The sequence below is a fragment of the Bidens hawaiensis genome, unplaced genomic scaffold, assembly GCF_021521415.1.
Source record: "Bidens hawaiensis isolate Kalapana, Puna unplaced genomic scaffold, B.hawaiensis_p1.1 tig00021345_1, whole genome shotgun sequence".
Classification (NCBI taxonomy): Eukaryota; Viridiplantae; Streptophyta; class Magnoliopsida; order Asterales; family Asteraceae; genus Bidens; species Bidens hawaiensis.
This window is the reverse complement of record NW_027493305.1, coordinates 241,967-256,479: the sequence shown is the minus strand read 5'-3', so window position 1 is coordinate 256,479 and position 14,513 is coordinate 241,967. Positions and strand designations below refer to the sequence as shown.

Sequence of the window (14,513 nt, the reverse complement as noted above, 5' to 3'; positions counted from 1 at the left end):
CATCTGATGACAGTAAACATGTAGCCCGAAATTTGACACGTAACTCGTGCAAAGCCAGTTGCGTGTAATCGAAGACTGAACACGTGTAACCGGCCCTGAATGCACGTTACTGATATTAAAACATGCTTAACCAACACCACGCGTGTAATTCATAACGATTACCGGTGCAGGGCGCTATGTTGAGCGCTTACCAAGATTTGGTTATGTGCGTTACGTGGTGCTGAACACGCGTTTATCGACCCCGGTACATGTAAGCAACGACATCTACGTAACCGGTGATGAAAATCAAGAAGCAAACCCGATATATATAGTAATTTCAAATAAATCACTTTTGTAAACCAACCCGCTTTGGCCCTAAACCCGTTCCGACTCGACAACGTCTGACCTGGCCCTATCTATTCAAACCCGAACCAAATTAACCATTTTTCTTGTATCAACTTGTTCTGACCCTAATCCACTTTTACAAATGACTCAAGCTCACCCGACTCGACCTGTTACCAGTTCTACACGGTAATCGCGTAACATATTAACTTTTTAAAACTAAAAAACTATAGCAATACCATACTCAAATTAAAGAGAATAAAATATTCGTTTTGATGATGTAGTTATTTTAAGAAAAATATTAACGTGTGAAAATATATGACTGTTAAAAAGTCGAGGGGTAGTTGGTTTTGAATTAGGGGGCATAAGTGTAACTATTATCTAAATTTACAAAAAAAATAGTGAAGTTGAGGGACCAAAGTTATAAGTATATTTTAAAGGAATGAAAAGACTTAATTACCCTTAATTTTTATTTTTTTGATGTATTGTGTGTTATACATAAAGCAGTGAGTTTGGTACCTCTTAAAATTTAAGAGGCCCCTCACTTATGCTTTATATATAGTATAGATATAGATTTAGATATATATTAAGTGAGTTTTCAATATTAAGGTAATAGACTAAAATATCCTCATTCTTAGGAAAATCAAACTTTTTATTTAAACTCAACTCATAAGTCATAACCTTATGCTGAATTATTAGTAATTAGGACGGTTTGTCGATAGTGCACTAATGAGCAAGGGGCTCCAATTATGGGGTCAACTACAAATACAGCCAATCTCAATACGCCTCTTATTTTAATTGAAAAAGTTTAAATAATAATTAAGTTTTTAGTTAAACCATTACGCGGCAGTTAGTGAATGTCGCCGTCCCTACGTGGCAATAACGTGATAGTGAATGCCCCTCATAACACACGGTCTTATCCTCAAAAGGTAAGCTAAAAGGAGCCAAAGTGGTTTATATGATGTTTTCGAAGTGGTTTTGATTTATAACTCAAAACCAAGCAAAAACATGTCAGCACGACATATCACACAGGCAAAAAGACAGATCACGCAGGCCACATAATCTCTTATACGGTCAGTGTAAAATAGTTTTCATGTTATATGTTCAGTTATATCATAATTAACCACACACGGTGAGACAGACCGGTGTTTATAGAAAAGTGAACTTTCAAATTGAATACATTTAAACTCGTAATAGAACTGATGTTTATACTTGGTTTGTATACATATAACTAGCTCATGCAAAGGTGAATATGTGTAAGGCTAGATCCCATTATTCCCATGAGATCTAGATGATTAATACCTACCTATGAGATCGATCATCTCTTATTACTCAAAAGTTTCCACTGTAACGAATATAATGTAGGACTTCTGAAGATTCAATACAACGTTCTACCTTCATCAATTTCATTATGTTAAGAGTAATCAAACTTGATGAGGGTGGATACGAATCAGAAGCAAGTACTTTGGGCATGGTATAGCCTGCATATTCGATATCCACCGGAGCCTCTCTATAGGCTCTGGTGACAGGTGGATTTCGTCTCATGACTTCCGATACAACATTCCTAGAGTATTCCCCTACTTCTTTTGCCTTAGAAATCTCTAATTGCTCTAGAAAATTTGTGACATTATTCATTAAAACTTGATTCATAAACATGTAAGTTAATCAAGTAGCACGGGACAGAAGAGAATAACTAATTACCTTTCAACACCTTGTCATAAACATCGGGGTGTTCAGATAGAGACTTGATGAGTAAAGTGATTGAAACAGTGGAGGTGTCGTGGCCAGCAAAGAGCAGTAACAAGATGTTGTTTGCAATCTCTTTCTCAGAGAAACACCTGCCGATGAAGTAAGCAGCAAATGTGATAATAGGTCTTGTGAAGATGATACCTTTCCTTTTTCCAGTTTCACTATTCTTGCTTTGATGATAGTCATTAATTAGTTCGGTCCTGATAGTTGCTGCTGCTTTGTTTGAGCTATAAAATCGTGTGTCTGGGAAGTTAATCGGTAGCTCAATGATGCCTTTCAAGAAAATGTTGAACAGAGAAGCGAGTTTTGCAATGTGATTTGGCTCCCCAAGGCTCATAAATAAACAACATGCAAGCTCAAAAGAGTATAAATTAATCGTTTTGTATACGTTCACCACTTCCTTGCCTTCATACATGCAAATTTGAAATGAAGCAAATTATCAGAAAGCTGAGATTAATTTTAAATATAAGTTTAATTTCATAAATTATCCCAGCCCATCAATCTTACATCAAGATATAGGGTGCGTTTGGGATTGCTTATTTAAGAGAAAAATGACTTTTTGCTAAAAGAACTTATAAATTTATGAATTTTTAAAAGAAGTTTTTAAAAAAATGTTTGAATTAGCTTATGTGTTGGGGGAAACCAAAATAACTAAAAATGACACTTTTTTTAAAAAAAGAGTGTAATGGGTTTTAAGGGTTAAAGGGGTGTAATAGGTAATTCAAACCCATTAAGTTAATAACTTACAAATTTCTAACTTTTCAAAACCCCTTTATTTTGCCTTGTCCAAAAGTTAAAATCCATAAGGCCTTATGGTTTGTCAAACACCTTATACCTCTTATTATCTTTTCAAAAAGTTTATAAGTTATAAGTTGATGAAAATAAGGAATCCCAAACACACCCATAGATTAATTTCATAAACTTTATTTTCATTAAATCGTTTTCATTTGTTGCTGTTATAGGTGGCAATGATGATCAATTGTTCAAACAATGAGTTAATTTGAGTCACCTAAAGTTAGCAACGAGTTGAGATAATTCACCTTAAATTAGTCAATGTGTTCAATTGGGTTACCTTAAATTAGTCGATGAATCGGATAAGTGATAAGAAGTCACCAAGTTCACCTTGTAAAGCAATGTAGAGGCTTTTTATAATCAACTAGGCTTACTTCGATTACATTTACGTGTTTTGCATTTCGATGCAGCTTCATTTAAAGTTAATGTTAACACTAGAGAATAGTATTACATTATTTCCATCACATTAAATTATACTTCCCATCTTACAGTTTGCATTTAATTTAGTGTCGTTCAAAAAGTACTAACATTTCAAATTTTGCAAAGTGTAACAGACATCTATACAAACATTTTTCATCAACACAAACCGAAGAAAAAAAAATGAGGTTCTTCACTGTTCTTCTCGTTCTCTCGGCCATATTTGCATTAGCAGTTAAAGGCATTTTGCTTGAAATTCATTTAATTTTGAACACATTTTGTCTAACAGATGAAACATATGCTATTATTTCAAACTAATGTTTGCAAATTTGTCATTTGACAGGTTCGGAGGCTAGATGGGATGGGAGAAAATTTTGCACAAATGTAGTGTGCAAAATGGGGTTAGGTGACGGGTTTTATACCGAAGAGTGCACCCCTCGTGGTTGGACCAACGGTTCATGTTCGTACCTTCCTGGTTGTTTTGGTGAAGCGGTTTTCTGCTGTTGTTGGACGCCTTGAACCCATATTTGATAGAGCTTTTTCTAGTTTAGGTCTTTTAAGTTATGTGACTTGGTTCATTGATCTTATATTTTCCGAGTGATTGAATGAAGGGTTATTTGCTTTCTTTTAATTTAGGTTTCACCTTAAAAGTTATTTGTGTGGTAACTCTTAGATCTTAACTTCAAATCAGACACACACTTTTGCAATATGTATAGATATCGGTTAAAAACACAAAAAAAGGTAATATACTTTTCAATTGATACGAAAAATGCCACAAAATTTTATTTCGATTTAGGCCTTCAAGTTCCTTAAGATGGCCCTAATGAGAAAGTGTGTTATCTTCAAAGAGCCAGTTCGCAAGGATATAGGGGGGCATTAGGCGATTGTGCAATAATGAACAAGGGGCTCCGAATGTGGGGTCAACTACAAATCCAACCAATCACAATACGCCTCTCTCATTTTAATAATAAAAAAATGTGTTTTTAGTTAAACCATTACGCGACACTTAGTGAACACCCCCGTCCCGACGTGGCGATAACGTGACGGTTTGTGAATGCCCTTCATAACACACGGTCTTATGGTGTTAAACCTCAAAAGCTAAGCTAAAAGGAGAAAAAAACGGTTTATATGATGTTTTAGAAGTGTTAAAATAGTTATATAACAAAATAGTTAGGTTATAATTCAAAACCAAGCAAAAGCGTGTCAGCACGGCATATCACATAGGCAAAAGCGTGTCTGCAAGACAGATCACGTGGACCACATAACCACACACGATGACACGGACTGATGTTTATAGAAAAGTTAACCTTTCAAATTAAATACTTTTAAACTCGTAATAGAAGTGATGTTTATACGAGGTTTGTATCAATATAACTAGCTCATGTAAAGGTCAATATGTGTAAGGCTAGATCCCATTATTCCCATGAGATCTAGATGATTAATACGTACCTAGCTATGAGATCATTTCTTATTACTAAAAAATTTCCATTGTAACGAATATAATGTATGACTTCTGGAGATTCAATACAATGTTCTACCTTCATTAATTCATGTTAAGAGTAATCAAACTTGATGAGGATGGATACGAATTGGAAGCCCTTTTGTCGGGGTAGGCATGGGATCGTATATGAATTTCTCATCAGGTATCAACAGGTCCCATTTGAAATTGGTTACGATGTTGTGAAGGAATGCAAGTACTTCCAATCGGGCAAATTCTTTACCTAAGCACATCCTAGGACCCCCTCCGAATGGCACATATGTGAACGGTGTTGGCCCTGAACCATCAAACCTTGATGGATCAAACCGTGTTGGATCTTCAAAGTTATCCTTGTGTGCGTGTGTCGATGAAGCACTCCAGTGTATCTGAGGATGCAACATGAAAACATGTTTTTAGTTCAACTTTGGGAACACATGCATATTTTCTGTCTTAAATGTTTTTATATGTATATATATTCATCTAAAACAAATAACATTTACTAAATAAATGTATAAGTTTGTTACCTTCCATCCTTTGGGGATAGTATAGCCCGCATACTCGATATTTTTTAGGGCCTCTCTGTAGGCTCCAATAATGGGTGGAGTTCGTCTCATGACTTCCGATACAACATTCCAAGAGTATTTCATATTTTGTATGTTCTCCCATTTCAGCAATTCCCCTGCCTCTTTTCCCTTGGAAATCTCTAATTGCTCTGGAAAATATGTGACAGTCTTCATAAACATTAACGCAATCAAGTAGCGCACAAGAAACAAAGCGAATAACTAACCTTTTGATATCTTGTCATAAACATCAGGGTGTTCACCGAGACACTTCATGAGTAAAGTGATCGAAACAGCGGAGGTGTCATGACCAGCAAAGAGTAGTAACAAAATATTATTTGCAATCTCTTTCTCAGAGAAACACCTGCCATTTTCATCTGATGAAGTAAGCAAATGTGATAACAGGTCTTGTGATGACGACGCCTTTCCTTCTTCTAGTTCCACTCTTCTAGCTTTGATGATCGTCATTAGTTCGATCCTAATAGCGGTTGCTGCTTTATTTGAGCTATAAAATCGTGTACCGGGGAAGTTGATAGGTAGCTCGATGATGCCTTTCAGGAAAATGTTGAACAAGGAACCTAATTTGGCAATGTGGGTTGGCTCCTCAAGGCTCATAAATAAACAACACGCAAGCTCAAAGGCGTATAATTTAACAGTTTGGTATACGTTCACCACTTCCTTGCCTTCATACATGTAATTTTGAAATGATCATTAACAAAAGTCAAGGACATATAGTTTACTGTTGCAGTTTGTTTTGCAATGATCATTAACAAATGTCAAGGGCAGTCTCTAAAAGAGTTATAATATATTTGAAAGGCATGGTTTACTCATGGTTAACTGTATGTAGCTTTATCAAAGAGTGACGTAGAGATGATACTAAAATGCTTATTTTGGATAAGTACTGTAATGTTACAAACAAGACAATAAATATGGTTTATAAGAAAATATTTAATAGTTTATGAATTTATAAGTTTTAAAGTTTTAAATTATGTTTCCTATGACTTTTTTTTGTAACTTAATGCTTTTAATTATTTTGTTTACATAAGAATATTAATTGCAATTATATTAAATAATCCTTCCAATAAATCAACATATAGGCAACACTTTTGTCATCTTAAATTATGTCTTTAGTTGACGATTTTCATATTTCCACTCGTGTCGAACACAATTCAATAACCTAATTAGCAATAAGCCGATATTAATTTCATACATGATAAAGAAATTACCCTAAGCAATAACATCTAGGTCACCTAAATAGTAGATTCTAACGGCTATAACTGATCAAATATGCTAAACCTACATAACCATTTGAGCCTAACACTTAAAACGATGCTACAAAGCAAGGGTAATGTTTGACTCAAAAGGATCCAATACGTTGATCGTTAGGCACCATTTTAACCTACAAATTCAAATTGTTTCCGTGAAAAAGAATTGTGAGATTGGGGTCTAATGGTTCTAGCATTCCGAAAGATCCATTTTAGCCCAATATCACACTCAGTTTTTGGTGGCGCCATTTTAAACTATCTAGGTTTGAATGGTGCCTAACGATCAACATGTTGAATCAATTATAACCCTAAGACACTCCTTTGAGGTAACCTAGATTTTATCGCTTAGGCTAAAATGAGGTCGTTTCTTTAGCGTGTTGGATCTCAAAGAGAGCCGTCTAGCACTTCTTTTGATGTCTCATAGGTAAAGTAATTTTAAATTAAAAAAAGAAAAAAGAAAAAAGAAAAAAAAAACTTAGCACCCAACGACTCTTTCTTTTGATTGTTTTATCAACTGATCTAATTAGTGTGATACCATTTAGTAGAAACACATCGAAACAACGTATATAGTTATGACTTTTATTATTATATTAAAACATGATATCATACACCATTAAATATAGCTATGACTATTATTATTATTATCTTAAAACAATTATTAAGTAATAAATATCGATTCCTTTCAAATGTATTATGTATATAATAAGTAGAACGTCGCACTAACCATACTAAGTTAAAAATCCTAGGAATCCTAATATTCACATTATATTAATACACAAGGGTAGGTTAAATTGTCATATATATGATATAAGTTATAGATCATAACATTCATTTCGTTGTTCTAAACTACACTAAACTATATTTTTTCAGAAGGAGTTTTAGCTAGCTCATTTATAAATGCATTTTTTATGAATTATATAACAATTATAAAAATTAGAAAAGAAAGACAAAGAAAAGAAAATTTTCTTTTCTTATATTTTCTTTTGGTATTTCTCTTTTGCTTCAACTTATTTTCCTTCATAATCTTTTCAATTTGGAAAGATACAAATTCTTTTATTTTACTCATCATTTTCCCTTCTCTCCCCTCTTTTTCTTTCTTTAAATGAAACTCGGAAACACCACTTTTAAATTTTCCTTCCTTTTTCTTTCTTAAATGAAACTCGGGAACACAATATATTTTTTCCATCCCTCCTTTTCCTTTCCTTTCCTTTCCTTTCCTCAGTTAAATGAAACTCGAGAACACAGGTGTTGAGCTCATTTATAAATACATTATCATTTATTATAAACTTGAAAAAATAGGCTAGTTCATATCCTACACTCTGAAAAACACAGGATTCTTTGGAGACCCCAACACTGCCTACATACTGAGAAACAGGCAGCGTTCAAGCCTAAAGAATCTACCGTCTTGCCGTCTTGGCTTAATGGTTAGATTTAGTCACCTCTGTAGTTACATGCATGTGACCCGTAGTTTTTGCCTACATTTAATGATATATTCCTGTTTTATTAGTTTTCAAATATGAAGATGCTTACTTCACATTTTAAAACATGTGACACAATATCCTAACTAACCGGGAGTCATTATCGGTTGGAGGAGAACTTACTCAACCTTAGTCCTACTCCTTAAACGAATTACAATTAATTAGATGAATTACCTCGCCAGTGAACTTCGATATGGCGTCGGGTGACGACATCCATTGTGGCAGCATATTGTGTAACAAAAGCATCAGGACCAAGATACGACAACAACATCTTCCTCATCCACTTCGCTTCAGCGCCTCGAATTGTAATCAGACACTTACCAAAAAGCTTCCTAACGGGATACGGCCACCACACGGCAACCAACTTGTTCTCGTTACCAAACAGGAACTTGTTACCGGCAGGACCACATAGCACGGCCATTCGGTCACCAAGTAAGGACGTCTTAAACACGAGAGAGCTTCCATGTTTATCGACTCGTTCTTGAATGAATCTTTCAGGAACTCCATCCCAATTTGCTCGTAGAAATGCTAGAGTTTCTCCTATGAATGGCCACCCAAAGCTTCCTGGTGGAAGATTGATTACAGATTTTTGGTTTCTGTAAACATTCCATAATATGCAGGAAATAATGAAGAGGAGAACTGAAGTTAGAATCTGAATCATTTTTGTGGTCGTGTGTACTTCTAACTTCTATCCACTCTTATAAGTCAGTTGGATAGAATATGAATATTTTTGTGTTCGATTATAATTTAGATTTTGAAGGATATGATTTTTATAAAAATCTCAGGCTAGCATCATGCATGTAGTGTAGTTTCACATTTCACACGTGTGAGAGTTTCATATAGAACCATATGCGGGGCGTGGTTCCACTTTCTACACGTGTGAAAACTGATACGTCATTTAATTTTTTGTATAATTTTTTTTTCATTTTTTTATAATGATAATTAAAAAAGAGTACATAACCTTCCCGATCCATAAAAAAACGCAAAGCTAGCACACAAAGTGAAGTTGGGTAGTCGTTATAGTTATCACTACAAGAACGTGCTATACGAATCCAAAAAATAATAAATTTTGTAACCTACTCGGTTTTCAATGAAATTTATAATGAGATGTTCATAAAAAATATAAGAGTACGTACTATGTAATTAGATTTTCTTTTTAAAAGTTAACGATAAAAGATAATTTAGTTGATAAATAAAAGTGGATATATAAAAGATATAATACAATAATATTTCTTATCGAACATTAACATACGCGACTCCCACAACCTCTTATCTAAAGAAAACCCTAAATCACAAATACGCCCAACGATCTCCACCTCCACCGCCACCTATCCACCGCTTCGCCAAGCCATCTCCATGGCCACAGGTCCAGCAATCGTCGTCATCAAACACTACTCTAGTTGAGCGTTTTTTTTGTGTTTTTGCTTTGAGCATTTTGGTTTTTGGCTTGAGCGTAATTCAGGTACGTTTTTATGCGTTAAGGATTATTGTCCAATAACTTAACTCCATAAAAGTATTACTAAAAGACAATAAAATTTTAAATTCTAAAGATATTTTAAAAACCAAATCAATCATATTTGTAGTTGCCTCACGAATTCCATGGACTTGTTTCACTTTCGTGGTCCATAAAAGGGGTGGTTTTTCAAGCGTGGTTTTACTCCACATCACTTTCAGGCCATAAACGCACAATGTTGATCATACGTTTGATGGAAAAGTAATGACGGTTTTGTAATCTTGTGATGAATTATTAAAAGATTTGATCAATTAAAATGCATTATTTAAATAATTGAGCATGTTTCGAAACTTACCCATTAGCATGTTCACTATGTAGGAGCTTTAAAACCCATCCACAGTGTCACATCACTGCCACATAGGTTTGTTGCCCATCTCCTTAACGTTCCACTGCGGTTTGTTGCCTCTTTGTTGTCCCATTTTGTGTGTGTGTGTGAGAGAGAGAGAGAGAGAGAGAGAGAGAGGTTGGATACCCCCACCCATTTAAAATTGGTTAAGATGTTGTGAAGGAATGCAAGTACTTCCAATCTGGCATATTCTTTCCCTAAGCACATCCTAAGACCCCGTTCGCGTTGGCCTGAAAGCATCAAATCTTGATGGATCAAACCGTGCAGATCTTCAAAGTTATCCTCGTCCATGTGTGTCAATGAAGCGTTCCAGTGTAGCTGAGAATGCAACATGAAAGCATGATAAATATACAAATAACACTTAGTAAATAAATGCACAAGTTTATTTACCTCACATCCTTTGGGGATGGTATAGCCTGCATACTCGATATCCACCAGGGCCTCTCTATAGGCTTCGGTGACTGGTGGATTTCGTCTCATGACTTCCGATACAACATTCCAAGAGTATTTCATCTTTTGTATGCCCTCCCATTTCAGCAACTCCCCTACTTCTTTTGCCTTAAGTATCTCTAATTGCTCTAGAAAATTTGTGATCACATTATTCATCAAAACTTGATCCATAAACATATAAGTTAATCAAGTAGCACATGGATCGAAGAGAATAACTAATTGCCTTTCAACACCTTGTCATAAACATCAAGGTGTTCATCGATACACTTGATGAATAAAGTGATCGAAACAGTGGAGGTGTCGTGACCAGCAAAGAGCAGTAACAAGATGTTTGCAATCTCTTTCTCAGAGAAATACCTGCCATTTTCATCCGATGAAGTAAGCAAATGTGATAATATTAATAGGTCTTGTGAAGGTGATACCTTTCCTTTTTCTAGTTCCACTCTTCTTGCTTTGATGATCCTCATAAGTTCGATCTTGATAGCCACTGTTGCTTTCTTCGTGCTATAAAATCATGTGCTGGCCGGGAAGTTAATTTATCGGTAGCTCAATGATGCCTTTCAGGAAAATGTTGAAGGAACTTAGTTTTGCAACGTGGTTTGGCTCCTCATAAATAAACAACATACAAGCTCAAAAGCGTATAATTTGACCGTTTCGTATAATTTGACTGTTGCTTTGTTATTTTTTATTAACGGCTAATATTTTACTTTTATATCCACCTAACCTGCCAACTACGGGATCATTTAAAGCCTCAACCTTCAAACGGAAAGAGCACATATTACACTACTAGATTACCTTGCCAATGAACTTCAATATGGCGCTGCGTGACCACATTCATTGTGGCCGCATAGTGAGTGACAAAAGCATCAAGACCAAGATACGATAATCAGACACTTGCCAAAAAGCTTCCTAATGGGATACAGCCACCACACCGCAACCAACTTCTCATTACCAAACAGGAACTTGTTACCTGCAGGACCGCACAACACGGCCATACGGTCGCCAAGTAAGGACGTCTTAAACACGAGAGAGCTTCCGTGCTTATCAATTCGTTCTTAAATGAATCTCTCTGGAACTCCATCCCAACTTGCTCGAAGAAATGCTAGAGCTTCTCCAATTAATGAATGGCCATCCAAAGCTTCCTGGTGGAAGATTTATATTGTTTTTTTACCGATTTTTGGTTTCTGTAAACATTCCATACATGTAGAAAATGATGAAGAGAAGAACTGAAGTTATGAATTATGATTTGAATCATTTTTGTGTCCGTGATGCAATGGATAAGTGAATCTGTACTTCTATAGTTCTATCAACTCTTTAAACTCAATTAGATACTGTTATAACTGAAGCCAATAGAATATGAATATTTTAATGATAGCAAGTTGTAACTAATAAACCTTTTTCGTTACAGGAAAATTAGATGATTATCTACTGCATGGTTCTTCTTCGGGTTTGAGATGTAAGAACAATATATACTATATATTTATTAATATGACTATCGTTAATATATACTATATATTTATTAATATGACTATCGTTATCATTTATATATTTATATATTAGTTTGGTAATTGTTGATGCGTCATATTACTTTTACTAGCTAATAAAGGGTTTCCCCTTGGGTGTATATAAACAGAGATACATATTAACATCATAACCTAATCACACACATATAACAATTTTGTGTGCCTCCTCTCTCCTAAAAACCGGGTTCCTTTCAAAAACCTTAACATCATCCTTAACTATACATCCTAAAGGGAAACTCGACCAAGCTGACAACCATGTCGTCTACATCCTTCTCTGTTGCGGTTACTACTCTCACTGTTGTAACATGTTCGTAGGTTTAATATTTATCATGTTTTCAATTGTTTACATGAAAAACTGATCAACATGAGAAATTTAGTTCGGGTCGCATTCGGGTTTGCTAGATTTGGGTTTGGATTAATAGTTATTCGAGTCGAGTTTTGGGTTACAAATAAATATGACAGCCCTAAGTATACGTTCGACAATAATGAATGCGATAAGCTGATAAATCATAACCCTGTGGATTAAAAAATAACTTTAAATATGGGTAAAATACTTATTCAAATACTATTCAATATTATCTTAATATATCTTATATTCTATTTTACCGTATGCATGAAACATTTCTTGTGCATTTGAAAGATAAATGAAAAAAGTGGTTCCGAGTTTTGGTTTTGCAAATTCTTCTTCTTAAAGTTTGACCATTCAAACTTAAAAAGTATATTTTTCTAAATGAGGAAATTTCCCACACTCTTAAAACGTCTACAATTAATTGTGTAGCAAAAAAAATGGTAACGTACATTTCAATTTTTGGAAAGTGTTTTTATTTCTAATTTACTTTTATTCTCATAATTAAATGTTAATGAAAATCATTAACTTCATTTGTGTCCTTCGATATCTTTTTTATTTACTTTTATGCTCGTATCTTTTTTTCTAAAAGTGTTTAATTATTTAAAAATAACTAAATGTTAATAAATTAAATATAAATTTATTTCAAGATACGATTGTTTTATAGTAAAATATATCAAGATACTCATTAAACAATTTAATCATATATTGTGAAGATCATAAGCTTCACGCATGGAAGCACCATATAATTCATTAATAGTATATATTCGAATGCCAAATTTAATTTATTTACACAATAATACTACTCTATAAATAAATACATGTACGTTTTCATCAATAGTATACAAACCATTTTCATCAACACAAACTGAAGAAAAAAATACATAATAATTCAAATGAAGTCGATCTTCATCGTTCTTCTCATTCTTACGGCCTCATTTGCTTTGCAAACTAAAGGTATCTATACTGAATTTTATGTTGATCTATGTTTGTTTTGTATAGAGATTCAAATGATAACATTTGTTGGTTTACACATGTCAATCTATGTATTTCTTTTTAAAAAATATATAAATAGATTTATATCATTTTGTTAAATAGATGGAACAATATTCATGTATTATTATTATTATTAAGAAATGAATATTGAATTGTTGGCATGCAGCTTGGGATGGTTAAAAATTTTGCACGGAGGCAGTGTGCAAATTGGGGTCAGGTGATGGGTTTTGTCAGGACAACTGCCGACCTCGTGGTTGGACCCAAGGTCAGTGTGTGCAACTTCCACGTCAAGGAGGCGATGATGGTTACTGTTGTTGTTGGACTCCTTAAAATATGTTCTTTGATTTAGTTTATGTTCCTTTTTCATGAAGTTTTAAATGAAGAGTTGTTTTTTTTTTCAATACTTGCTTTCATATCATTTACTAGGTTATAGGCTCGGCTATTACATGTTTTGGATAATAAAAGCAATTGATTCATAATAAATATGTAAGTTCTACTAATGAGAACGGTATAGTTCATATCAATCGGGTTACATAATGAAAGAAAGGTTCAATTTGTAAAGATTGTTTTCAAACAAACATAACTTTTAACTAAAAAATGTTTAATATAAAGGATTATAAAAATCTTTTATATTTTATAGGAAAGAAGACAAGAAACTAATTCTTTTGAAAAGAGTTAAATAAATATGTATAATTAATAGAACAAAGGACGGGAATAAAAAGGATGGGGATGCACCGGAAAAAGACACGTGATAAAAAAAATCTACTTTGTATTATATAGTAAAGAATAATACATATAGCTTGTTTCCTATCTCATGAGCTCGTAATCCTCCCCCTCGTTTTCCTTGTCACCAACTTTTGGAGTTGCTTGAAGAAGTTTTATTTAACAAAAGCTTACCGTGGTTATTGGGGTTTTCTTTGACACTTTTTAACTGACCCTCATAGGCTTTTAGTCTACCTACGATGTTTTTAAACTTAATATTTATATTCATTTTGGTATACACGTAAAGATCTTTCTAGTTAACATGGGTTTTTCGATTATTGATTCAAGAGAGGCGAACTTTGAAACTGCACCGCTCCTAGAAAAGTCATTGATCGAATCGAAGTGCATCTTTACGGTTTCAAACTTGGTGGTTAGGGTTTGTAGGCAAGCAACGAGCTTCCTTAATTGTCTCATCACCAACATAAGTTATTGTGGGAAAGAATATCATTCCTATTTATCATCTATTAATTGTGGCTAGTATTATGATTTCCTTATTTGGTTTATTTTCTTCTATTTAA

The 14,513-nt window shown here is 34.1% G+C and overlaps 2 protein-coding genes and 1 pseudogene across 3 annotated transcripts; all 3 read right to left on the bottom strand.

Annotated features, from left to right (window-relative positions):
- Positions 1-1,653: 1,653 nt before the first annotated feature.
- Positions 1,654-2,407, bottom strand: LOC143563241 (beta-amyrin 28-monooxygenase-like). Its single transcript, XM_077050833.1, has 2 exons — positions 2,023-2,407; positions 1,654-1,931 (listed from the first exon to the last, which is right to left on the bottom strand). The coding sequence occupies exons 1-2, from the start codon at positions 2,405-2,407 to the stop codon at positions 1,654-1,656; spliced, it is 663 nt and encodes a 220-aa protein (XP_076906948.1).
- Positions 2,408-4,652: 2,245 nt separating this feature from the next.
- LOC143563252 (beta-amyrin 28-monooxygenase-like) lies at positions 4,653-8,885 on the bottom strand. Of its 2 annotated transcripts, none has more exons than XM_077050841.1 (4): positions 8,234-8,885; positions 5,544-5,999; positions 5,281-5,459; positions 4,653-5,142 (listed from the first exon to the last, which is right to left on the bottom strand). In XM_077050841.1, the coding sequence occupies exons 1-4, from the start codon at positions 8,718-8,720 to the stop codon at positions 4,843-4,845; spliced, it is 1,422 nt and encodes a 473-aa protein (XP_076906956.1). In that variant the 5' UTR covers positions 8,721-8,885; the 3' UTR covers positions 4,653-4,842. The 2 variants fall into 2 exon arrangements, with proteins under 2 accessions (XP_076906956.1, XP_076906955.1); XM_077050840.1 differs by having other exon boundaries at positions 5,281-5,468; positions 8,234-8,884.
- A 997-nt stretch (positions 8,886-9,882) lies between these two features.
- On the bottom strand, positions 9,883-11,623 carry LOC143563240 (beta-amyrin 28-monooxygenase-like; annotated as a pseudogene).
- Positions 11,624-14,513: the final 2,890 nt, after the last annotated feature.

What these genes read in the sequence shown, in the direction of transcription:
- LOC143563241 (XM_077050833.1), bottom strand. Translation starts at nt 2,407, where the DNA reads ATGAGCCTTGGGGAGCCAAATCACATTGCAAAACTCGCTTCTCTGTTC. An exon ending in TTATGACAAGGTGTTGAAAG is followed by an intron (nt 1,932 to 2,022) that starts GTAATTAGTTAT and finishes CAAATTTTCTAG; the next exon opens with AGCAATTAGAGATTTCTAAG.
- LOC143563252 (XM_077050840.1), bottom strand. Translation starts at nt 8,720, where the DNA reads ATGATTCAGATTCTAACTTCAGTTCTCCTCTTCATTATTTCCTGCATA. An exon ending in TTATGACAAGATATCAAAAG is followed by an intron (nt 5,469 to 5,543) that starts GTTAGTTATTCG and finishes CATATTTTCCAG; the next exon opens with AGCAATTAGAGATTTCCAAG. An exon ending in CTATCCCCAAAGGATGGAAG is followed by an intron (nt 5,143 to 5,280) that starts GTAACAAACTTA and finishes TTGCATCCTCAG; the next exon opens with ATACACTGGAGTGCTTCATC.